General features: G+C 36.0%; 1 protein-coding gene across 1 annotated transcript in view; it reads right to left on the bottom strand.

Annotated features, from left to right (window-relative positions):
• Positions 1-5,229: 5,229 nt before the first annotated feature.
• The window catches only part of LOC123664036, a 31,333-nt gene continuing 9,520 nt past the window's right edge, over positions 5,230-27,042 (bottom strand). Inside the window, exons 4-6 of the mRNA XM_045598660.1 lie at positions 21,337-21,379; positions 9,602-10,647; positions 5,230-5,541 (exon numbers count right to left, since the gene is read on the bottom strand). Of these exons, the coding sequence (XP_045454616.1) occupies positions 5,489-5,541; positions 9,602-10,647; positions 21,337-21,379 (1,142 nt within the window). The 3' untranslated portion in view covers positions 5,230-5,488. The remainder of the gene's footprint in view (positions 5,542-9,601; positions 10,648-21,336; positions 21,380-27,042) is intronic.

Below are 27,042 nucleotides of genomic sequence, written 5' to 3'. Positions count from 1 at the left end.
AAAATTACTGTACATTATATTTTAATTCAAAAATCGTATACAACATTCTTACTATTTTTCTTCTATTTTAACTACAACTATATAGCATTCTTTTTTTTTATTTACGTAATTCTTTGTAATTGTTAGAAAGAATGTACAATTTTTTTGCTTTTATTTTCAAATTACTCGTGTCGAGTTAGCATGTAATTGAGGCACACAATTCTCGCATTTGATATGTTTGAAAGCATTCTTCACAATAACTATTATTTAGATAATACATTACGTTGAAAGTAAAGATTGTTTAATTCTGTAATATATGACTCCGGGAATTGATACCGCAACCAGACATCACACACCGTTCTAAAGTATAACTTACGCTACGCTTCAGCCTGTAACATCCCACTGCTGGGCATAGGCCTCATTCCCCATGTAGGAGAAGGGTTGGAGCTTAAATCACCACGCTGCTCCACTGCGGGTTGGCAGATAATAATATAACTTATTTGTTATTAATAAAGAAGGACAAGACAAAAAAAGTAAAGTTCTGGTGATTTAAGAATACGTTAAAATTTAAAACTACAAATTATGTCAGTGATTTTAAAATTTCATTACATTACAAATGGCATATTACTAATATTATACAATGCTGTAGTGTAGGCCAACAAATAACTGTGTTTTCATTTATCTGCGACATCCCCCTCACACTTCTTTACATACTCTGGGGGTTCGCGAACCGTAGTTTGATCACCAGATCAGAAAAGCAATGAAATAGAATATCTCGTGTGTACCTTGATTAATAATATTATAGGAATATATTCTACTACTATATATATGACTAGCCCGTTGGCACAGTTTACAGTGGCCCTGCGTTCTGTACTACAGGTTGCGGTTTCGATTCCCGCCTGAGTCTGGATTTAATGTGTATTTACATATGTATTATTTCTATGAATATTTATCAAAAAAATATTTAGCTATAACATCAGTCGGCTGTTACCTGTATCACATTAAGTTGCTTAACATAGGAACAGATGACCATGTGTATAAAAAATCTATAATATAAAAATTAGTCGCTGAATCTCGAGAACGGTTGGACCGATTTCGCTAATTCTTTTTTTAAAATATTCCTTGAAGTACGAGGATGGTTCTTACGGAGAGAAAAATTCTAAAAAAAAAAAAAATTTAAATTTCCTGAAAAAGTCTAAAAACAACACTTTTCTATACTCCCATACAAAAGATTTGTGATAATACTTAAAAGTCAATTTGAACTTTAATACCATACGATAAAGTTTGTGTTAGGCGATACGAAGTTCGCCGGGTCAGCTAGTAAAAAATAAAAAAGTGTGAGTGTACATACATAAATAAGTACACACGTAAGAAGTTATACTTCATTGGCTCACCAGCTTCACGTTTCTAACTTCTTCTTTGTTGACTAACTTCAGGGTGTCGGATTTTTTGTGACGGTATGCGCGCGCATCGTAGAAATTTACCCTCATCATTTTTCCCTAACGCGCCAAAAAGAAGTGTAACTTCAAAAAAAAAAAAGAAAAAAAAGAAAGAAAAGAAATATATATATATATAAATAAAAGATATCCATTGTTCTTGAAGCGATGAATGATACATCGAACACAGAAACGATGTCAGTAATTAAATATCTCGTAGCTGCGAGATGGGAACGAGATTACGATCGCTTCGGGCGAACACATTCCAGCGCGGTTATGCAATGTTTTGTTAATTCGCGAATGGTATGCAAGTGTACCTGCAATTCAATCTTATTTTATGGACATGGTTCTGTTCCAATCGTTCTATATTTAATAGTCTATTGATGATAAGTCTCACGATTTGAAGTCGTTTTCGCAAACTTTGATCATATATTTTTTAAATTTAATAACCAATATCGGTAGGCTTCTTCTTTTATCATTAGTATCGTGTAGTCGGTAGTATTGTTAGCGATATAAAAATGTATATCTTAAAGGATCCGTATAAAACCCTATTTATATATTCAATTATATATAAATTAAAAAAAATGAGTGTGCTTTAGACCACACGACTGCAGTAAAACTTACGAAACGTAACTCTCATTCTATCTTCACTAACTTATATCTCCCTATCAACTTCCGTTCGCCACGTTAAATTACACTTTCCGTAACGTTCCCCATTAGGAATTCACCAGCTCCCCAAGTCAAGCGTGCGTAATATATTATTTACTTTCATTACCGTCATCAATGTCAAGGTCACCGATTCTACAATTCCGACGATATGGATGGACAGCTAGTGTTAATTTGCACATAAGTAAGGAAGGCAGTAGAAGAAGAGAGATAAGTACTACGCTTCAGCCTGTAATATCCCACTACTGGGCATAGGCCTCTTTCCCCATGTAGGAGAAGGATCAAAGCTTAATCCAGCACGCTGCTCCAATGCGGGTTGGCGGATATATTCCCTACTATGAGTAACGATCGCTATCAGGTGTACATGATAACAACCGGGACCGACGGCTTAACGTGCTCTCCGAGGCACGGTGGGGAGACCCACAAGGACTGCACAAACACCCAGACCACGGCAAACACATGTATGGCCAATACAAATGTTTGTCATGTGCGGGGATCGAACCCGCAACCGCCAGCGCAACAGGTACAATCCATGGCTGTAACCGTTACGCCAACGCGGCGATAAGTACTAAGGATGAATTTATTTTTGAAATTGTTACTACATAATATATATGAGACTGTAACCTGCGGAGCAACCAGACGATTTTCGCAAGTAAACTAAACGTACCTAATTCATGTTTTCAACATTGACGTCTACGCAAATCAAGAAAACACAAAAATTAAAAGAATGTCCTATATTAAGGGTAGTTGTGTCAAAGATTACACGAGTATGATAAAAGATAATACAAGTTCAAGGTGATATGGACGCCGTGCTTCGAATGGTAATGCGGCAAAGTGGGTCGTCGGCGAAAACGAAAGTGTTCCGTCGGACACTTGCTCGTTGAAAACGTACCGCACATTTTAGGTTTCTTTATAAATATTTATATCAGAAATTTTGGTAGAAGCTTGGACTTATAGTCATAATAAAAATTAAACAATTTTGTTATTTAGATAGGCTTCGAAATTTCTTTTCAGAAGTATACAGAATAATCATAACATTCAAATAATTATGGCTTTATCCCAGGGAAATCTAGGGAAACCCTCAAAAACCGTAGTGACGACTAGTGCGTTTGTTAATTTTTTTCGTCTACTTACGTTGTATTACTTGTCGATGTAATTGAAGTCGGTTTTTTTCGTTTGCGAGCAAACACAATTATTAATCAAAAGCATAAATAATTTGGATAGGCTTTAAAAGTTCATTAGTTATTTCATGGTGAAGTACAGTTGTTTTGAACATTGCTTACGTTTTAACATTACCTTTTGTTAATTTCGGACATTATTTTTGTTAGCGTCAACCGGAGAGGACAAGAATGAGACACAGAGGTGATTAATTGGTCGATGTTTTTTAAAGATTTATTTGGTCTCAGAGGCACATATGTTAAATTCCAGTTTGCGATGATTAAACTTAGCACTAGTAAAAGCCCGTTATTTTGAATAATAATAACAAATAAAAATATAATTCTTTTATGTTGCAAGTTCTTTGAATACGCACCAATTTTACTTCAATCGTAAATAACAAATATGGTATCTTATAGAAATTATCAAAATCCAATTTCTTACAATGCACGGTGTCACTAAACAGCGCTTAAAAGATCTCTCACAAAGATACCATTAAAGTGTTTCATTATATCGTTCATTACGTAAAGTTTTACACGATGTTGTAATTGATTTTTAAATTACTTTACATCGACTTTACTATATTATTTACTTGAGATATAAAAATATTAAAACATACACGTATATAAAAAATAAATTAAAAATTGCAGCATAGCACTTCAATCGCACTCTTTAAGTGATAATTAATTTATATGTTAAAATATATCATAATTAAAGGAGAAATTGGACTAGATTTTTTGTATCTTTAACCCTCATACTTTGCACAGCAGGTTAACCTGTAGGTCACATTATTTTTCTTAGTACAAAATAACAAACAAAAAATATAACTTAACTAAAAACAGTTTCCATATTACAATAGATTAAATGACAAAATTAAGAAAATATGCTAAATATTATAATATAATCACATAATAATATCGGTTGGGACAGCTCAAATAAGCTTCACCCCCTCTTTCAAATAGGAAAAGAGACATTAGTCCAACACATTCATAGCCTATTCAAGTTCTGTTCAAATCACGATCTTTAAATATCAAAATGTAACCATATTTTGACTTCTTTTGATTCGTCTGTCGCAAGAGATGCCAAACGTAACATCACGCAACATGAGGTAACAGTTGCCCAACAAAGTGTTTCAAGATCCTTTAGATAATCACGATCGCACGAAATCGATTTCCGAAACTGTTGCACAAGACCTAAGTGAAGCGATCAGAAATTCAGATAAAAGTTCTAAAGATAGTATTTAATCCAGAATAAAGGGGAAATTCGTTTTTTAAGTAATTTTAAGGAGTTTTAAAGGTTACAAAAACTGATGACACGTTCATTTTAGTTGAAGATCGTGTTGAGGTTGGTCATGACGGGAATTATCATGCTCTAGATCTGGAGCGGCTCAAGTGGAGATGTACGTTAATCTTACAGAAGATTATAACATACAATAGAGATTCAGAAGCCTTTTCGAAAAAAAAAAAAACATTTAAATTTATAGTATAGAGAAGGCTATTGACGTAACAGAGCTGAATACTTCCTGGTCGTAGTAATTGTTAAAGATCACGGAATTCGACTTGAAAAACACAGAGAAATGAAGATCTGCTTAGAACAGCATGTACGGTATCTTTTCGCGTAGTTCATAGCACAGTACTATATAGTGGAAATTTAGGGAAAGCAAGTAGATTATGTGTTGTTCTGAATATCCGGCTGTTTTTAGCATATCATCATATCAATATATATGTAGTATATTAAGGAAAGGATGAACATTAAACACTACTTCTTTATATTTGCGTAACACTCGTAACGTGAAATATTATAATCTAGGACCAAGGTCTTTTTCTTGGGTTGTCTAGAAGAAATGGCTAAATAGCCATAAGTCCGCCCATTGTTCACAGTCTATTACTGCCTATAATGTGTTAAAAAGTATGAATAAATAAATTATTGTTTTATTAAAATCGGTCCAGCACATTTCAAGATTTCCGCATATAAAAAAAAAAATAAGACAATATTCTCATAACTATCATTTTACTCAGAGTAGCATTAATACAGAAATAATAAATATTAACCAAGGAACGTAACATTCTTATAATGCTATTTACAAAAACAGTCATTGAGAGGTCAACTCTAGTCTTACACCGTGACCTCGATCCAAGACTGCACACCGCTGACACTAAGCGGCGGACACACGTTTGCGTTCAAGCGAAACGAGAGCGAACGAGATATATGAAATAAGTTTATTAATTTTCCTATTCAAAAAAAAAAAAATATCAGACACTCTTACGTTTTTTAGTTAGCATATATACCATACCATAAATGTTCACTATACAACAAAGCAAAATAAATCTGTAAAAATTTTCACGGCAAACAATGAAACGTTTGTTTATAAATTTCTGAGACGATTTTTATTTAATTATTATATCATCACATCAACACAGCAGTCTTTCGCAGTCCACTACAGGACATAGGCCTCCACAAGTTCAAGTTGTGTGTTGCCCATAGTCACCGCGCTGAGCAGGCGGGTTGGTGACCGCAGGGCTTTAATTATTATGTTACATTATATTATTATTTATTTTAATATGTTACACACATACAACATTACAGATATGAATAAACCTACACATAAGGTATTTTTAAGGTAACAAGGTTGATTTCTAAAATATTCAGGCATTTTTAAGATCATCTTTTATAATGTCTAAGTATATTGAACTATAAAGGTAATCTGTTAGTAATTTATTCTTAGCTCTTTTGAATTGTCAAGGTTCGTAAGTAGGTCACTGCCAGTTACTCGTTAAGGTCACGGCTTTATCGACTCATGGCAAATATTTATATCACACAAAATTTCGCAGACTTGTTGAATTTCGTACCGACATATTACTTTGGCCCTATTTCGATCTTTATCTTAACAAAACACAATATTTGTGTTTGCTCGGAAACGCAAAAAAAAAAGTACTTCAATTACATCAACTAATAGTTGTATCAAGTCATACAACGTAAGTAGACGAAAAAATAGTCAAGTAAATGATCGTTATCAAACATTACTCAAAAATCTGTCATCATATCTCGGTCAAATTTAAATGGGACCACAAGACAAGCATAAGCTTTCGAGTAAAATAAGAATCATCAAAATCGATACGCTCAGTGAAAAATTATACGGTACAATACAACGTAGGTCGACGAAAAAATAGTTAAATAAATACGCATTATTAGATATAGATCAAAAAGTACTTGTCAGATCTCAATTATATTAAAATGGGATCACATGAAACACACCACCTTTCTATTAAAAAAAAAATCATCAATATCGTCAAAATTTCTGAGGTAAAAATATAAAATAATAAAATACATAAAAAAAAAAACAAACGAATCGAGAACTTCCTCCTTTTTTGGAAGTCGGTTAAGTCAGATTTGATGCCGATTGCATTCGCATAATATGCGCATACACGCTTTTCGGCGATCCACTTTTATTTATATAGATACTCGCATTTTGCCGAACATACGCCCGTTGCTTAAGACTACGCGATCATTAATATGCATTTGTAATTTAAGAAGCAAAATGTTATTTGTAAATGTGGACCGTAAAAGTTTACAACCCGTCTATTGAGAAATATACGTAATAATATTTAAATTTAATTTTTATCATCTCTATATTTTATTTTATTTTATTAAAATTGCTTTTGTGGTTTGTTTTTAAAAACTTTAATGTAACTTCAGTCATATTTTAAAAGATACATTTAATAATAGTTTCTTAATTATATAGCGTGTCATTATTTTTATTTTTACTAGATGACCCGGCAAACTTCGTATCACCTACATTATTTGTGAAAAAATATGGTCCTAATTTTTATCTACATTAAATGCAACACCGTTAGACTTCCTGAACGCATCTATAAATATTTGAGCCCAAGTGAAAATTTATTATTTCTTAAAAGACAAAATATAATATCAAATGTTTCATAGCTAGAAACATTTTGTATTCGAAAATTAAATTGTCGTTTTTTTAGTATTTAGGCATTAAAGAATAAAGCCACCCCCTCTCTTCCCGTGGGTGTCGTAAGAGGCGACTGAGGGATAACACAGATCCACTACTACCTTGGAACTTAAGAAGCCGACCGATGGCGGGATAACCATTCAACCGCTGGCTTTGAAATACACAGGCCAAAGACGGGCAGCAGCGTCTTCGATGCGACAAAGCCAGCCCTACGGTCACCAACCCGCCTGCCCAGCGTGGTGATTATGGGCAAAACACATGAATTCACGCCATTTATGCGTGAACTTATGGAGGCCAATGTCCAGCAGTGGACTGTGGTAGGCTGAAATGATGATGATGATGATGATGATGATGATGATGATGATGATGATGATGATGATGATGATGATGATGATGATGATGATGATGATGATGATGATGATGATGATGATGATGATGATGATGATGAGTATTTTCGTTACTTATTATTTGTTTCTCGATGTTTAAGCCTTCCCTGAACTTCCACAAATATTTCAAGATCAAAGTCAGCCAAATCGGTCCAGCAATTCACGAGTTTTAACGAGACGAAGGAACAGCAATTGATTTTTATATTTATAGATTTGGTGTTGTAAGTTATTTTTAACCGACTTCAAAAAAAGGAAAGTTTGCACTGCCTGTATTTTTATGTAGCACAAAACTTCTTACTGGACGAAGCGATTTTAAATTCGAAAGCTGATGCTTGTCGTGTGGTCCCATTTGAATCGGAGCGTGATCTGACGAAAGGTTTTTGTGTTGTCCCTAATGTACATGGGAATATACTTGTCGATTTCAATCGAAGTCGTTTTTATTTGTTTGATAACAAACACAATTATTGTATAATGATAAAAACTTTTTCGGATTTCATCGCGGTTTATTAAGTTTTGTAAAAGCCCGACGTTTCGGATGGTGCACAAAAATCGAAATTTTCGGGCTTTTAAAGAACTTTATAAGCCGCGATAAAACCCGAAAAAGGTTTTTCATTATAATGAATGAAATTCGCGTAAAAATTAGAAAACAATTGTTGTACGTTAATATCACGTAAAGTTCTCTGTGTAGAGTACTATTTAATCCAGCCTATACAGACGTCCATGTGGTAGAAATTGGAGTAAGAATAACTATACGATAAACTTCTCTCAACTAATCTACTATGTATCTATATGTTAGGCTTTTTTTATATTCAACTATTTCGGCAAACGAGCGTACGGCTTACTCGATGGCAAGCGATCCGAAGCCACAGCAGAAGCCTTGCAAGCGCGTTGCCAAACCTACCCTCAAATCCCCCCAAAGCCCTTTGGTCACCTTACTAACCACAGGAGCACTGCTTGAAAGCAGTATTATTTAGCTAAGATCTTTTCTGTACGTTCGAGGTACTTCCCCAGTCGGGCTGCTCCATATTTTGAACAGGACATTTCCTGCTGTGCCCTACCACGGTTAAAGCTTGGATACTGTACATGTGTCATACTGAACTATTTTTTACTATGTTATCGGATGAACAAATCAAATATCGAACTTATGTAACAAATCCATGAGAATGGCACAGTTGATTGATTCGCGAGTAACCTGAGATTTATAGGTGATAATATAAACCCGTTGTGGATAGCTTGTGGCGATATATGATAAGAATTGCAACGTCTGTTCTGTCAAAAGTTAATAATTATAATTAATTTTTTTTTGTATTAAAATCATCCATGGGCCTTAAGAAATATACAAAAAAATAAATTAGCCGATTTTTTCGAGCCATTCTCGAGTTATGCGCCTAGCAACATTGATTTTTATTTATATAGATTAGGTTAATTCTTGACAAAAATCATTTGTCATGAAAAGTATACGAGTAGTGTTCTTAATTGAAGGCAATATTCTAGAAAACGTATATTTTGGAGGTAACCAAGTAGAAAGAGAAAAAAAGAAATATCTGGAATGGTATTTTTGGGGGCTAATAATTACTAACGTCGAAAAAAAAATCAACAAGTTCATTGGCCATTTTTACAAACTAGCAATACCTATGCGAATAATTCGCACTAAATACGTAAAAATTTACCGACCGTCAATTGACGTTATTTCAGAATTAAAGCCGTCATATATGATTTTAATAATTAATTAATTTACAAAAACAAAAGTAATAATAAATTGTTCAGTTGTTGATGCCGTTAGAGCAAGCCATTATCTATAAAATGATATATAATTTATGTAAAGTAATTGCGAGGTTTTTACTAAAAAGGGAGGCTAACATTATTGGCGTATTAATATATTTATATGATTTGAAATTGGTTTCCGGCGAAACAAACTGAGACACGGAACAACAAATAGACATCTCATCAAAAAATTTCAAAAGCATAAACAATAAAGGTGATCTTTAATAAAAAAAAATACTTACCAATTTTAGCGCTGCTGAAGACGATAAGCGCGTGCGTGTCATCCACCCATTTGATCTCGAAGCCAGTGTCCTTGTATTCGCTGAACAACGAGAGAAGATCGTTCGTCTTAAACTCGCTCGGGAAGTCGTATACCTCTATCACGTGACCGAACGTCTCATCATAGGGCCCGTTGAACAGGGCCTGGCCCTTCGTCTGATACTGCTCGTAGTTGTTCTTCGTTTTGGTTATGTGCACTTTGCCCACAGTTGACGTCAGTTCCTCTAACAGAGACGGGTCTAGACATTCACCACTGTCATCGAACACAGCGTCCCAGTCGTTTTCTTCGCGTTTTAGAGACACTTTCGACTCCAATTTTTGTTTTGGCTTCGGTTTGTCTTGTTCCTTTTCTTCTGGAACCGGTTCCGCTTCACTGACGTTTTGACTGGGCGCTTCCTCTATCGGATCAGATATGACTAACACATCAGAATCAAAGCTCTGCTTGATGATTCTTTTGCTACCCCTATTTATCTCCTGCGAGGCTCTCTTTAGCTCGTTCGTATCGACATCCTCGTCTTTCTTATATAAATAATCGTTATCGATAATATTGCTTTGATCTCCATGCACGGCCATGTTAGCTTCCGACTCATTCGTCTTCCAGCCGTTCTCGTACTCGTAGTAGCCCGGCCGGTAGAAGCCCAGCTGACCGTTCGCGAAATAATCACCTATATAAAAATTCTCGGCTACGTCTACGTTAAAACTACTATCACTGTAAGATATTGCACTATCACTATTTGGCACGGAAGGCACATGTTTTTCGGGCGGGCCGGCTACGGGGGTCTGTGTTTGGTTCCGCAGGTGAGGCGGTGTGTACACGTTGCAGAATTGTTTGTCGATGGACCTCTTTGGCGTCCCGTGAGCCGATTTATCCCTGGACGTTGGTGACTTCGGACACTTGGATTCAGGCGTCGATTTTTTACTTTCGCTTTTGCTCTCGTCGACGTTTTCGTTGGAACGCAGGGCTCTCGGGACGTACACGGCACGGTCCGGACGTCGGGGCTTCGATGATCTGTGGAACATTTTCATATTTTAGTATTATAATTTATTAATAATTATGTCATTTCTAAATACTAAAATATGTAATTTAGAGTATCAAAGCTTCTGTTCGAGAGATGCTTCGAAATTAACGCTACCTCTATTATGATATCGTTATTGCTATGGTTACCCAATTAACGGTATAACCGCAAGATATTGCCATACGAGTAGCGCAGGGACATAGAAGTTATTCGCTTCAGCCTGTAATATCCCACTACTGGGCATAGACCTCTTTCCCCGTGTAGGAAAAGGATCAGAGCTTAATCCACTACGCTGCTCCAATGCGGGTTGGCGGATATATTCCCTACTATGAGTAACGATCGCTATCAGGTGTACATGACAACAACCGGGACCGACAGCTTAACGTGGTCTCTGAGGCATGGTGGGGAGACCCACAAGGACTGCACAAACACCTAGACCACGGCAAACGCCTGTATGGCCAATACAAATGTTTGTAATGTGCGGGGATCGAACCCGCAACCGCCAGCGCACCAGGCACAACCCATAGCTGTGACTGTTGCATCAACGCGGCGTCATAGAAGTTATACAGGTTAACAATTTGAGTGAACTCTTTTCTTTTGAAGTTAACTACTTAAGAAACGATATAGGCACGTGGTAGGAAAAAAATATGACGAGTGAAATCGTGTAAAACCTTTACGCTAAGGAGTGACACTGACTGAGATATGTCTTAAGAGTAACATTTTACCGCGCAAGTCGCAACGTCTCTTGCGAAAAAGAAATTGATATATTTTTAAAGGGAGTGAACTCCATTCCCATATCGTAAGTGAAACATCCTTTTTTACCATTTTTACTCTTACATAAGTTTTTTTACCTTATTTGTACGTACACTTATGTAAGACTATCATCATTACCGTCCTCGGAGTTTTTCTTATTATCTCGTTATAATGTCTAATGGGAACATTTTCGTGTGGTTCTTCGGGTTATATAAACAAAAGCGAGGTAATTTAGCATGTGAGCTTTTACAGTTGTAAGATATCGTTAAATAACGATACAACATTTGTAAGTATCTGATTTTTTTTTAAGTTAAAATATCCATATTTGAAAGTTTTAATATAAATATAGACTGAAAATTAATGGAATTTTCTGGAAAATCTTTGTTCTTTTTTTTAAAAAAATTGTGGAGGCCTATGTCCAGCAGTGGACTGTATAGGCTGTAATGACTGATTTGTTCTTTTTTTTAAACTGAAATTGAGCGCTGAAACATCTGTCACGTCAACTATATATAAATAAAGAACCTGTGTTGATTTAGTTTCAAATTCCAACACGTCAAATACGTGGTTCAAAGACCTCTTGACATTGTTTTAATATCGTCACCTGAAGGTTTCTCGATTAACACGCACACTGCTCTACATATCATTATATATTGTCAGAGTACGAGGAAAAGAGTAAAATAAACTTATAAATAACTCAACTCAACTGAGGTGGGGTACAGCAGGAAATATATTGCTGTACCCTACAGCAGCCTAACTGGGACATAGTACCTCGATCTTACAGAAGATCACAGCTAAATAGCAGTTGTGCATGTTTTCAAGCAGTGTTGTGTTCCTATTGGTGAGTTTGGTGACCAGAGCTCCTGAGGGGATTGGGGATTGGGTCGGCAACGCGCTTGCGATGCTTCTGGTGTTGCAGACGACTATAAGCTACGGTAATCACTTACCATCAGGTGAGCCGTACCATATTTTAATACTGCGTGTAAAAACAAATCACAATCAAGGTTATCTTTAACTTAACTTTAACTAAACTCTTTATACAACGAGGCTTCAAAAGCACTTTTGTATCGTAGCTTCACAAAAAAGCTTTCATCATTGTTAATGCAAAGTTAACACTGATTTGAATTGTATACTCGATATCTTAATATATGTATAATAAATACGCGTGACGTTGTTTGTTCGCGATACACTCCTAACTTACTTAACCGATTTTAATCAAATTTGCACACCGTGTGCAGTTTGATCCAACTTGAAGGATAGTTTATAATTTATTTTGATATATGTAATTATTATTTAAGAAAACAAAATAAGGCGGTACGGAGTTCGCGAGGTCAGCTAGTTCTAATATATAAAATTCTCGTGTCGCGGTGTTTGTTGCCAAACTCCTCCGAAACGGCACCGATTTTTAAGAAATTTTGTGTTCATATCGGGTAGGTCTAAAAACCGATCAACATTTATTCATTCATACCCCTAAGTTATATGGGGTGGGATTAAGGGGGTTAATAATACATACGGCAAAACAACGTTTGCCGGGTCAGCTAGTAGTAAATGTCATATTAAATGCAATAAAGAGTTATCATTATTTAAGTTACAACGAATATGGTTTTTACATAAAAATAACTCAGTTAAATCTAATTTTAATACGTCCATTAACCTTGAACGCACTCGCTATAAATTATTTCTGTAAAAAATCTAAATTGATACGATTTTAAATTTTATAAATACAAACTTGAAATACTCGATCGATTGAGTGATTAATTTTAATTTTGTTTATGAGTCATTGAGAAATAATTTTAAAATAGCACAGCTATAAAAGTACTAAATTTTATTTTAATAAAAAGATTTAATTCCAATTTACTCTCAGAACAAAATTTATTTTGCAGTACAGTGCACTAAATGCAAATGTAAAATAAAATTATTTCTAAGTAGACATTTTTCCGTTTACAGCGTACAGTTTAGAAAAATACATTTAGACAATTTTCAGCTTGTCTACTAGACTACTGGCCATACCATAGATATGACGGGCAGGTATCATACAATAAAACGTTCCCGTAAATCATCACTCATCACGGAACCGACTACTATTAATGAAAAACCAAACTGCTTGAAAACTACTCACCAGTTACGTACAGTGACAAAAAAAATTAAATTTACATTTATACCAATAATTTCAACGAACTGAGGTACACAGGGCACAGTTGGAAATTTCCTGCTCAAAATCTGGAGCAGCCTGATTGGGGAAGTACCGCGACCTTACAAAAGACCACAGCTAAATAATACTATTGCCAAGTTTTGTTGTGTTCTTATGGTAAGATAGCCAGAGCTGTAAAGTTCAAATTGTTTTAGCGAATTGACACTCGCTATACTAATTTTAAGAGTCAACCTTTTATTTTGATTATGTTTCATAAATTTTCAAACCTACTCGTATGTTTGATTGATGTTCGTTTTCTTAAAAATATCAAATGGAAAATAAAAGTAATGTCTGATGTGTAAAATTGCACATAATGTGACGTTACACTCTAGATAGTTCCATTAAGTCAAAATCAAAAATAACTTTAATCAAACAAGCTTCAAAAGCACTTTCGGATCGTCATTTTACGAATTAAAACTTTAAAAATCATTATTACTTTTGTAAAAGTGAAGCTACCACCGATTCGGAATGTAGATTCTGCAGAGAAGAATCGGCAAGAAACTCCGCAGTTACTCTTTTGAAAAATAATACATAAAACTGTGTTTTAGTACAAAATTAGTAACGTGTTGCATGAAATACAGCGTCACTAAGTGTGATAAGCTATGAGTACGGGTGTGGGGGGGGGAGGGGTGTGGGTCATAAAATAGTAACTTTACATCAACATACAAAATGTATATAAATCTATTTATAGATATCAAAACCGGCAACGTTAGCTCTCGCAATCGTCAACAAACAAAATATACAAGCAATAAAGCAACATTAGTATTCAAGCGGCGCTCTGAAAGTGTGCCAGTGAGAGGGTGTTACGAATTCTCGACCTTGCCCCCCTTCGTTACGTCGAGAGCAACGGACGGACGGCGGTGAGACAATCGTGACACAATCGTGACACAATCGTGAGATAATTGTTGCGGTGAAATTGACCGCTGTAGTCACTTTTTAATTTGATGTTAATAGTGGAGAAGCGTTACTTTACTTTTTGACTAGCCCATTGGTGTAGTTAACTGTGACCCTGCTTTCTGCTGTTTGTGGTTTCAATTCCCGCCCCGAGGATGTAATATATGTATGTTTATTTATTGAAAACAATGTAGTTATGTAAGTCAGCTGTTACCTATAAAACAAGCATTGAAATATCTTTGGAACAGAATAAAATAAAAATCTTTGGAATCAAAATAAAATCAAATAAAACGGAATTTCGTGTGTATATATTAAAGATTTTTCTTATTGTAATTGCTCGAACTGTTGTCCTTTCCGTTTGGAAATATTCATCCCATAGAGTAATACTTATACTACTATATATGATGCTATAATAGCCTATAGCCTATAGAAAAAAAGTTCTAGAATAGTCTTTTGTACTACTATCGTGAAGTCAGAGCGAGACATTGTCGAATAGGTTTGTGAAATACAGTTCAGCTAAAGATTGTATTGTTTTAAGATCAAGAAAACTAAGTTAAGTAATTACTTTAATGTTGATTTTTAATGAATCAATATCGTAAAATTACAAATTAAGTAATATCCAACGGAATTGTAAAATCTATAACTAAGATAAAAATAACATTGAGACATTTCCTTGTTGGTTGTCGTTTCCTTAATGTTGCAATTATATAGCTTCTCGTTCTTTATAACATGACATTCGAAAATACAACTTTTACAGAAGCAAACCTCTTTTAGCGTTCCTAGGCATGCAGAAAAGCTATAAAAAAATATAATTATTAGTCAGTCAGTCAGTTCAGCCTATTGCAGTCCACTGCTGGACATAGGTCTCCCCAAGTTCGAGCGAGACATCCCGGTTTTTCGCAATCCTCATCCAGCCCACACCGGCAATCTTACGTAGATCGTTGGTCCAGCGAGCCGGAGGACCTCCCAAACTACGTTTGCCAAGATTGTTTAATTCCACGCAGGCGAAGTCGCGGGCACAGCTAGTATAATATAATAAACATTTAATGTTTTTATTGAATAAGTATATAGGAAAAGAACATTTGAAAGAGTACACAAATGCAGTATTATGACACGTTACATCACAAAGCTATGACCTTTCTACGTCTAACCTCGCGTTACCGGTTGACCTTTAACCGACGGTGGTCGACTCACACTTCACCACTCCATAATTAAGATCTTATCACCATACCCTACTAATATTATAAATGTGGATGTATGTATGAATGTATGTTCCTTAGTCTTTCACGCAAAAGCTAATGGAGCGATTTTAATAAAACTTGGTACCTAGATAGCTGGCAATCTAGAATAACACATTTGATAATTTTTTCCCAACATTAACACGGAATCAAGAAATAATCATAGCTTGTTTTTAAGAATAAGAGTAGTACGAGCTATATCCGACAAGCTGCTAAGGATAAGGAGGGATATAGGTGGATAAAAATTTGTAACTGAATAGAATTTTCCAGAAATTATTTTCTTACACAATTATATATTAACCTTAAACCGATCACATCCAGACTCAGTGTTACTGAACGCTTTTTAATAAATTTGAACCTGACAGTACGTTAACGATTCCTGTTACATTCATGACATTTCAATCTAAGTGTACAGATTTGATTTATAGACATATTTGTGTCGAAAGAAAGAAATCTTTCTAAATCTTTTATAACGCTTAAATCATTTCGCAGTTCAACATATACCTACACGGTCTAATTAATATGTTAGGCTGTTTTATGCTAGTCATATTGTTAAATTATATAAATACACAAAAGTTTAATGATTTTATTTGTTAATTATCAAGACGCAAATAATATATTCAGCAGCTTCTTATTATGGTTCGGTTAGGTAGGTTAGGTTTGCCGGGGCGAGGTGGCGAATGCTAGCGCGACCCCATCTCGCCCCACCCAGACGGACGACTGCTCACACGTGGTGGTTTTTTAGTCAGTAGGAGTCTGACATAACCCTCTGGCGCCCCCGCGCTGGAGGGTATCCATGATGGATTTTCCCCACGTAAAAAAAAGAAAAAAAAAGGTAGGTTAGGTTTTTTTTTTATGTCACTAGGTCGGCAAACAAGCGTACGGCTCACCTGATGGTAAGCGATTACCGTAGCTTATAGACACCTGCAACACCAGAAGCATCGCAAGCGCGTTGCCGACCCAATCCCCCAGGAGCTCTGGTCACCTTACTCACCAACAGGAACACAAAACTGCTTGAAAACAGTATTATTTAGCTGTGATCTTCTGTAATGTCGAGGTACTACCCCAGTTGGGCTGCTCCATATTTTGAGCAGGAAATTCCTGCTGTGCCCTGCCTCAGTTAAAGGTTTGTGTTAGGTTAACCTACTACCCGGTACACGGGTATAAATCATACATGATAACAACTGGGATCGACAGCTTAACGTGCTCTCCGAGGCACAGTGGGGAGTCCTACAAGGATTAACAACCAGACCGGAAATAAATATTTGTATAAATACAAATATTCACTACGAGCGGAAATCGAACTCGCGACCGTCAGTTTTTAGGTGCCACCGACACGGCACTTGCACCATTACACCAGAACGGTCGTCAAACCACACCTACACTAAGAGATTTTCAACATAAATATGTTGCAAGGTGATATATATGGCTTTTATTTAAGAAATACAAAAGCCACACACACACATTTAACAGATCACAGCTTTAATAATACTACGTTCAAGGAGTGTTGTGTTCCTGTGTTGAGTAAGGTGACCAGAGCTATTGGGGGTAGGGTTGACAACGCGCTTGCGATGCTTCTGGTGTTGCGGGTTTCATTAGATATGGTAGCTATCTACTATCAGACGAACCATACACTTGTTTTCCACAATCCTTTCTAATATTATAAAGCTGACAAGTTTAATTGTTTATTTAAACGCGCTCATAACGTGTTGAATAGCTCATTTACCAAGGAAGGCTATAGGCTACTTTTCTTATTTATTTATTTAGAACAGGGATGTCGAAGCTATGGCCCGCAATCGCATTGTGTCGCAGAAAGAATCATGACTCCACTCGATTCCTCTACGGATGTTTTAAAATGCGCACACTACATTTATAAGTTTTGAATCTGGCCCGGCTACGCATTCTAAATTTAATATATGGCCCTCTGCTAAATTGAGTTTGTCACCCCTGATTTAGAGATCACCTGATTTCAAGTAGACGAAACCGAGTGAATTATTTAGTTCGTCACAAAAGTCGGTCGGTCAGGAAATGATGACTACAATTTTCGTTATTCGAACGTAATATCTGTTGTAATTGCTGTTAATATTGTTATATAAAACATTGTAACTTATTTACACTATATGTTTCGAGGTAAATAGGTTTTTGTAGCGAATTTCCGGAATAAGGTAATAATTTTTAAGTGTGTTTCTAGAAATAAATAAAATTGGAGTGTCTGTTTGTAATATTAAAGTAACCGTAAAGTAACATTTACCAAAATAATATTGTTTATATTTTTTGTCTGTCTGTTTGTTCTCTGAAACGGCTGGACCGATTTTGACGGAACTTTCATTGGCAGATAGCTGATGTAGTAAGGAGTAACTTAGGGTACTTTTATTTTTGAAATTTATTTAAGTATTTTATAAATTTGCGAACTGAACTTTTTTGTTTAATTCAACGCGGACGAAGTCGCGGGCACAGCTGGTGTAGTAAAATATAATTTTTAAAAGTGTGTTATTACATATGTGTATATATTTACTTTACGAAAATACGGTTCTATTAGTTTTTTTTTTCTATTCTTCTCGTTTATTCTGAATAAAAAATTGATAGCACATGTTGGTCGTTTTATCTTTTTAAGTCTGGGCCTTTGTGTACCATTGACATTTCATACAGGAGGTGTTGAGTTCATAACATTTAAGCACACACGATTTCTTTGGGTTACAGTGTATGTCTGAGCGTCCCCCAGAGCTGTACGTTGTAAGCCGTGAAATGAACTATAAATTCTCACAAAACGTGTGTATGACCATGAGAAATCTAATATATAAAATTCTCGTGTCACAGTTTTCGTTGCCATGCTCCTCCGAAACGGCTTGACCGATTTTGATGAAATTTTTTGTGCTTATCCGGTATCTATGAGAATCGGCCAACATCTATTTTTCATCCCCCTAAATGTTAGGGGTAGACCACCCCTAAATTTTAATTTTTTATTTTTTAGACAAAATTTTTAATTTCTATTTTTTAATGATACAACATTAAAAAATACATACAACCCTAAATTTTCAACCCTCTACCATCAACCCCTATTTTTAAATAGCGTTTAGCGGCAAGACAACGTTTGCCGGGTCAGCTAGTATCATATAAATGGGACGTATAGATTCGTATTTTTGTTTCATTTCCAACTAGCTGATCTTGACAGACATTGTTATTGTTTTGTGAACTATCAAATGCGAAAAATAAAAAAATAAAACTAATTTTCTTTGCATTATTCTTAATTTTCATTTCCTAAAAATACTACAACATTACCAAGGGTCCATATTTATTTATTTTTATTTTGATTCTATTATTATCGCTAACTAACGACCCGCCCCGGCTTCGCGCGGTTGCAAAAACTATAAATAAATAAATATCTACAACAGAACAGACAACAGATAGCGGTAAGCGACTGTTGTATACTATGTGTATGTATAAAGAACATGAACTGTAAAGACTTATAATATAAAAACAGGCGTAATTACATTTATCACGTATTATCTTACATTATATATGTAGATACTAATTATTTACTATCATGTTTATGACGTACATACGACTGCTTATCTGTACAATAATATTAAAGCATTAACAGATTAAAATTTCTGTATTTTGTACTAATATAATCTTAATATATATAAATCTCGTGTCACAATGTTTGTCCTGAACTACTCCTAAACTACTTAACCGATTTTAGTCAAATTTGCACACCGTGTGCAGTTTGATCCAACTTAAAAGATAGGCTATATTTTATTTTGATATATTATGTTATTATTATATTTCAGAAAAAAATAAGGTGATACGAAGTTCGCCAGGTCAGCTAGTCTAATATATAAAATTCTCGTGTCGCGGTGTTTGTAGTTAAACTCCTCCGAAACGGCTTGACCGATTCTCATGAAATTTTGTGTGCATATTGGGTAGGTCTGAGAATCGAACAACATCTATTTTTCATCCCCCTAAATGTTAAGGGTAGTCCACCTAATTTTTAGATAAATTGTTTGTTCTTTATTTAATTATGATTTGGCGTTGAAAAATACATACAACCCTAAATTTTCACCCTTCTACCACCAACCCCTATTTTTAAATAGCGCTTATCGACAAGACAACGTTTGCCAAGTCAGCTAGTAGAAGATAATAATTAACGTTGTATGTTTTAAAAGAAGAAACGATGGAGTATACAGATACGGTTGTTATCATGTACACGTGATAGCGATCGTAACTCATGGCAGCGAATATATCCGCCAACCCGCGGTGGAGCGGCGTGGTATATAAAGCTCCGATCCCTTTCCTACGTGAGGGAAAACTGCGACTTGAGGGCAAAAGCCCAGCCCAGCATAGCAATGTTTTTTTTTTTAAATCTAATATATAAAATTCTCGTGTCGCGGTGTTTGTAGTTAAGCTCCTTCGAAACGGTTTGACCGATTCTCATGAAATTTAGTGTGCATATTGGGTAGGTCTGAGAATTGAACAATATCTATTTTTTATACCCCTTAGTTATAGGAGGGGATAAACGGGGTTAAAAACATATATAGCAAAACGTTTGCGGGGTCAGCTAGTTATTAACAACATCCATCACATACATAGAATAAGATACATAAAATAAGATTGATAGAATAAGCAAGAGACGCAAACTCAGCGTCTGGTCCCCCCCCTGACATCCACTGGGCCGAGACTGTAAATGTTAAGTTGGAGATATTAAAGCCTCTAAATCGGTTAAATGTCTTTCATTTTTTTATTTTATTTAAATTAAGTCAGTTAATAGTTAATTATTATAAATTGTTTTCAAAACGCTCCGAAACTAAGAGTATACAATCGTAATAACATTATACCTACTAAATGAGAATATTTTGATTTCATCACTTACAACGATACTTCGACGTAAACAAACTATAAAATTTCGTCATGAGCTTATTTCATTGCGTTGCAACATCACGGATGGACAAACAATTACCCTAAACATGTATTCTATATATATAAAAATCTCGTGTCACGACGTTTGTCCGAACTAATCTCAGAAACTACTGAACAGATTTTTGTGAAGTTCTACACAGACTTGTAACTTTGACCAACTTAAAATATAGGCTATATTTTATTTTGATTGATGGCCGCGATTGGTGCAAAGTAAAATAAATATGGCGAGTTATGTGTTATTTACTATTATTTATACTTTTGCGTCGCAATTACGGACTTAGTATTATGATGACGTTTTCATTACCAACTAATTATTACTCATACACATAACAATTAGGTATATATGTGTATTATCTATGTAATGAAACAATTCTTCTATACATACCAAATACATATATTAAAAACAAGCATATAACATTTATATAATTGTCAATAACTCAAAACAAAAACAAGACACGACAAGGAAACACCTCATCGGTACTCACTCTGTATCAACGTCACTCAAGGTCGACATACAGCTGTATATCACACAACAATCACTCTAACAACAATACACAAAAAGGTCACAACACAGTAAGTTAAAAAGATAAAAATATCAATTATTTTGAAACGTATTAAACGCGTTATATGTGACGCGGCGACGTCCGCTCGGGCGGACGGTCGAACAACAAATGAAGTAGGAAGGCACTCACCTGATCTTTTCCTGAGGCTGCGCCCGCGCCGGTCGACCCGCGTCTGTGGATTACATAAATTTACTACATTTTCCTAACACGTACTAAGTATTACAGGGCTCGGTTGATATAATAAGTATATTTAATACCGTGCTTAGGTGAAATACAATAAAGTATAATATCGACGTGAGAAATTTTGAGATCAAAAGTTTTAGCTTATTTTTTAGTTTTTAACTGAATATTTGGTATTAATAAAATATAGTAGATTTATGGTTGTTTATTCTAAAAAAGAAACTAAATCGACAGCGACTAGTCTAGGACAATACGCATTATTAAGATAACTCAAAAACTACTTGTCAGATCTCGTTCATTTTCGTCCGATCTCTCAAATTCACATGGGACTACATGACAAGCACTAGCTTTCGAATGCAAAAGAATCATCGAAATCGGTACACCTAGTAAAAAACTATGAGGATTCACATTTAAAAAAAAAAAACAGTCGACTTGAGAACCTCATTTTCTGAAGTCGCCTAAAAATACGTTTAATGATACGAAATTTAGAGACCTAAAAATTTTGAGAAGACTATTAATATGTGCCTTACTTAAGCACGACAACATTGTTACATGCATTCACTCTTTGAATTATAAATAAGTTATTTACAAATCGCTAGGACACGATCTATCCTCTTGTGTCATACTGAAATACACTATCGGTCGTTTTTAATGATCCATATCTGGTTTTGCGAACTGGCGATAGATTTTTGACACAATTGGTACGACTCGTTGACGCAACGGTGACAGGACTGGTTTGTGGCTGTTGCGCTGGCGGTTTCGGGTTCGATCACCGCACATGACAGACATTTGTATTGGTCATACGGATATTTGCCGTGGTCTGGGTGTTTGTGCAGTCCTTGTGAGTCTCCCCACCGTGCTTCAGATAGCACTCATGTATACCTGATAGCGATCGTTACTGATCGTTACGTATATGCCAACCCGCATTAGAGCAGCGTGGTGGATTAAGCTATGATCTAAGCTTTGTTATTCATGCATGCTTGAATAACAAATGCATTTTGCAAAATTAAATGCCATTTAAAGTGTGTTAAAATATTCTAATATCAAGTCATACAGCTATTCTATATATAGGTATATATAGCTGTCCTATACCCAAAGGTTGTCTGGAAGAAATCGTTCTTTTAGCGATAAGATCGCCTTTGCATTGGAGTTCGAGGGAACACCGCTGTTAAAACCCGGGAATAAAGTAAGACTTAACCTTACCATCAGGAGAATCGATTGCTTTTTATCCAACAGTTGTATAAAAAATATATTTATAAACACGGAAGCACTGTTAACAGTTCCAATTCATATCAACGTTATATATTTACACACATTATCTCCGTTAATCTCTTCACGCCCAACTTTTAGGAATGATTCATGGATATCCTTGAAGTTTACAAGTTGTAAGGTTTATGATTCATTTTATCTTATCTGCAGATGCGTTGTTAAAGATTTGTCTCGACAAAACTGTTTTGATCGGTTCTCATTGAGAGCATCCAGTTCCAAATATCATACAACAGATAAAATTTGATTTAGTAGCCGCGTCTTTGTAACCGTACCGCAACGAGTAACGAGTTTTTTTGAAAGTTCGATGGTGAAACCGAAATGAAACGTTATCGTTTGGATAACGTAATGATTTCGATAACAAATCATAGCTTTTATCGGCAAGAGGTAGAACAGCGCCTAAGAGAAGAAAATCATGTAGGATTTTTCTCTTTTCTTATCAAACTTTACCTAATCTGCCAGATATTTTTACTGCAATATTCTTATTGTTGTACTGTATTAGTTATGTTTTATGTCATCTTCCCACCTCCGAAACTGTATACCTCGATTTCTTTTCTCATACCTCGGGTACCAAAATATTATGTTCTTATTCATATATATATATATATATATATATATATATATATATAGCAGGGAAAACATGGACTAGAAGAGCACTTAATAGAACAGAGTGGAAGGAAATGGAGGAGGCCTTTGCCAAAGGGCAGACAGACCGTGCTGTCGATGACGACAACTCAGCAGTGGATAGATTAATTTAAACTTTATTGGAAACTGTAAAGGCTTATATTATTATTATTATTATTAGTTAAGTTAAAACAGGTTCTAAGGACTACTTAAAAAAAAAACAAGTGAGCCTTAAACCACACGGTTGAAGTAAAACTTTTTTAGTCATCCCTACAGTAATAGGTATACGAAACGTCACTCTCTCTCTTTCTATCTTCACTAACTTATATCTCCCTCTAAACTTCCGTTCGCCGCATGTGATCACACTTTTCGTAACGCTCTTCATAAGTCAAGTCAAGCGTGCGTAAGGAAGTTCTACTACAAAAATTACAAAATAACATAACTTTAGTTAATACACGTAGCCACATTCACTTAACACCAAACTCGTAAAAACCCGCTCTCCTAGTATCTCGCAACCGCTTACATCGTAACTATTGCCCAAGTCTCAATTATCATATGCACACGGAATCCAATAACATACAAACATATAAATTATAATGTTTCAACGCTTCACGCCTCCTTTACCCAAACAACTATATTGGATTATGCATGTTTATTAAACGTTTCAGCCTGTAATATCCCACTACTGGGCATAGGCCTCTTTCCCCATATAGGAGAAGGATCAGAGCTAAATCCACCACGCTGTTCCATTGCGGGTTGGCGGATATATTCCCAGATGAGACCCACAAATGTTTATTTAAATAAATAAAAAATATCTTTGACATACACACACGATCGTCTGTTCCTAAAGTATAATACATATCTTTTGGATGATCGTAGAATGACATATTTATAAGATTGTTTGTCTATTGTTGCGAGAGTACCAATAAATAAAATTGCGTTGCTCTGAAGTTTAAGTTTAATGACAGCCAGCTAGGCGTGACATAATTCCTAAAGAATCTCTTTGTTATATATTGGTAAATAAACATATAAATGTTACACTCGGGTAACTGTGGAGCAGGAAATTTCCTGCTCAATATCTGGAGCAGCCCGACTGGTTGGGGTAGTACCTCGACCTTGCAGAAGATCACAGCTAAATAATACTGTTTTCAAGTAGTGTTGTGTTACTGTGGTAAGTAAGGCGACCAGAGCTACGGAGGGGGGATTGAGGAAGGTCGCCAAAGCTACGGTAATCGCTTACCATCCGGTGAACCGTACGCTTGCTTGCCGAACTAGTTGTGTAAAAAAAAAGGCTCAGGTCGAGTATCGAACCTATTTTATCTTAAAGAGGAAAGCCGGCTGCGTCAAAAAAGATTGTAAAGTATGTTTGCTTGATTGCGTTATAACCTAAAGCTATCGGTGTATTGTCGTTAATGATTTGGCTCATTAGCGTTATAGGCTGTACTCATCACGATACTATAAATTGAGAGAAGGGAGATTGAGGAAGAGAGTAAATATGAATCAATTGGACAAGTCAAACTTTTATGTCGACGAAACAGCGAGGAATTTGTAGTCTTATATAAATGTATTATTAAATAATAACGCGGCGTGTGACGCCGCGTTGGCGCAGCGGTCACAGCCATGGATTGTACCTGTTGCGCTGGCGGTTGCAGGTTCGATCCCCGCACATGACAAACATTTGTATTGGCCATACAGGTGTTTGCCGTGGTCTGGGTGTTTGTGCAGTCCTAGTGGGTCTCCCCACCGTGCCTCGGAGAGCACGTTAAGCCGTCGGTCCTGGTTTTTATCATGTACACCTGATAGCGATCTTTACTCATAGTAGGGAATATATCCGCCAACCCGCATTTGAGCAGCGTGGTGGATAAAGCTCTGATCCTTCTCCTACATGGGAAAAGAGGTCTATGCCCAGGAGTGAGATATTACAGGCTGAAGCGAAATAATAAAAAGATTTAAATAATAAGTGCTTTACGACTACACGGCGTAAGTAAAGTAAAGGTCAGCAGAATCGTTTCATTCATGTTTCCTGACTATACAAAGCGATTTTTAAAAATTATAGTTCCTAAAGACTGAAATTTAGTTGTACGTCTCCTGAAAATATATTCCGTTGCTTTCACAATGATAATTCATCCGTATGTCGAGTAATTTTTTAAAATTAATCAATGTCTTAAATGTGACTAATTTGTAAAATTTTCATTTATAAAAATCCGATTCGAAGGTGTTATTGGGGCCTATTTGAATAAAGTTATTTTTGATTTAAACTGTAAGTAATGCCTAATTTAAAATAAAAGAAAACAAAATAAAAATTCACCTACGAGTAGCACAGTTTTAATAGCAGCGCACAATCACCTTGTTTACTACAACGCAAGTTGAAAGCTTTGGCCAGTAGTGAGCGAGTAGGAAGCGCTCGAGCCGGTCAGTCGGACTGCGCCTCGTAACGTGCGCACGATATCTAAGAAACATCTCGAAGACATCTCGTAATGCTTCGAGCATTACTACGATAACACGAATTATTAAATGAAACCTTAATTTATTTCATTCCAGGCTCAAAATTAAACGAGTCTTCGGTGTATTATTTTAATGTGAAACTACCCTCGGAGCGAATTTTTAAATCAAATCTTATTTTTGCCTTATTGGAGGCACTGGAATACTAAAATTGTTATTTTACATTGTGAAGCTACCCTCGGACTGAAAGCGGAGATTCTCGAACTAGAAACTCGAGAGTTACTCTTTTTAACCGACTTCCAAAATAGGAGGAGGTTCACAATTCGATTGTATTTTTTCGAGATGACTAACAAGTAATTTTGGTAAAGCTTTAGATTAGGTAAAACCGAATTTCGGGACCGTAGGGGGATGGGGGGGAGAGGGTGGGGAACGCTACCCCTGGTACCACTGTCACACCTCGGAACCCCATGGTTATGGAGATATCCATGGTTAAAGTTTTGAGGTTAGAAGAAGAATTTCGAAAGTTAGAGGAACGCTTGGCTCCGGCGCTACGGGAAGTGCAGCCCTTCCGCCCTTGCGTGCGAGGGCTGCCCTCCCTCCGCGCCTCCGCGGCACAAAAAAAACACTCTAGGGGTAGGACAGACCAAGACCACGTGGACAGTGGGGTGCTCCGATTCGGTTTTGGGTATTTTTCGAATTTCTAAACCTATATTCTAGCACGCAATGTTACTAATTTTATTAGAATATTATGTCTGACGCGTTATTTTGTTTAAAAGTGTCGATTTGTCACACAATGCAAACAGTACGAGCTCAAAGGTATTATAATAGCTTTAAATTCTTCTTCTAACCTCAAAACTTTAACCATGGATATCTCCATAACCATGGGGTTTTGAGGTATGACAGTGTTACCTTGTATAGATTCCCCTACACCCTCCACCCTCCACACCCAAAAACCCCATAATTCGGTTTTTTTTGTACGGAGCATGAGTGAGCGTGCTTTCGCACGCAAGGGCTGCACTTCCCGTAGCGCCGGAGCCAAGCGTTCCTCTAACTTTCGAAATTCTTCTTCTAACCTCAAAACTTTAACCATGGATATCTCCATAACCATGGGGTTCCGAGGTGTGACAGTGGTACCAGGGGTAGCGTTTCCCACCCTCTCCCCCCCATCCCCCCACGGTCCCGAAATTCGGTTTTACCTAATCTAGATCTTAGCCGTAATTTTTTGTGTTATATTTAATAATGCGTATCTATTTTTACCTGACTATTTTTTCGTCGACCTACGTTGTATAATTGATCAACGTAATTGAAGTCGGTTGATTATAA

The sequence above is a fragment of the Melitaea cinxia genome, chromosome 21 (assembly GCF_905220565.1).
Source record: "Melitaea cinxia chromosome 21, ilMelCinx1.1, whole genome shotgun sequence".
Taxonomy (NCBI): domain Eukaryota; kingdom Metazoa; phylum Arthropoda; class Insecta; order Lepidoptera; family Nymphalidae; genus Melitaea; species Melitaea cinxia.
This window is presented reverse-complemented; position numbering and strand designations above follow the sequence as displayed.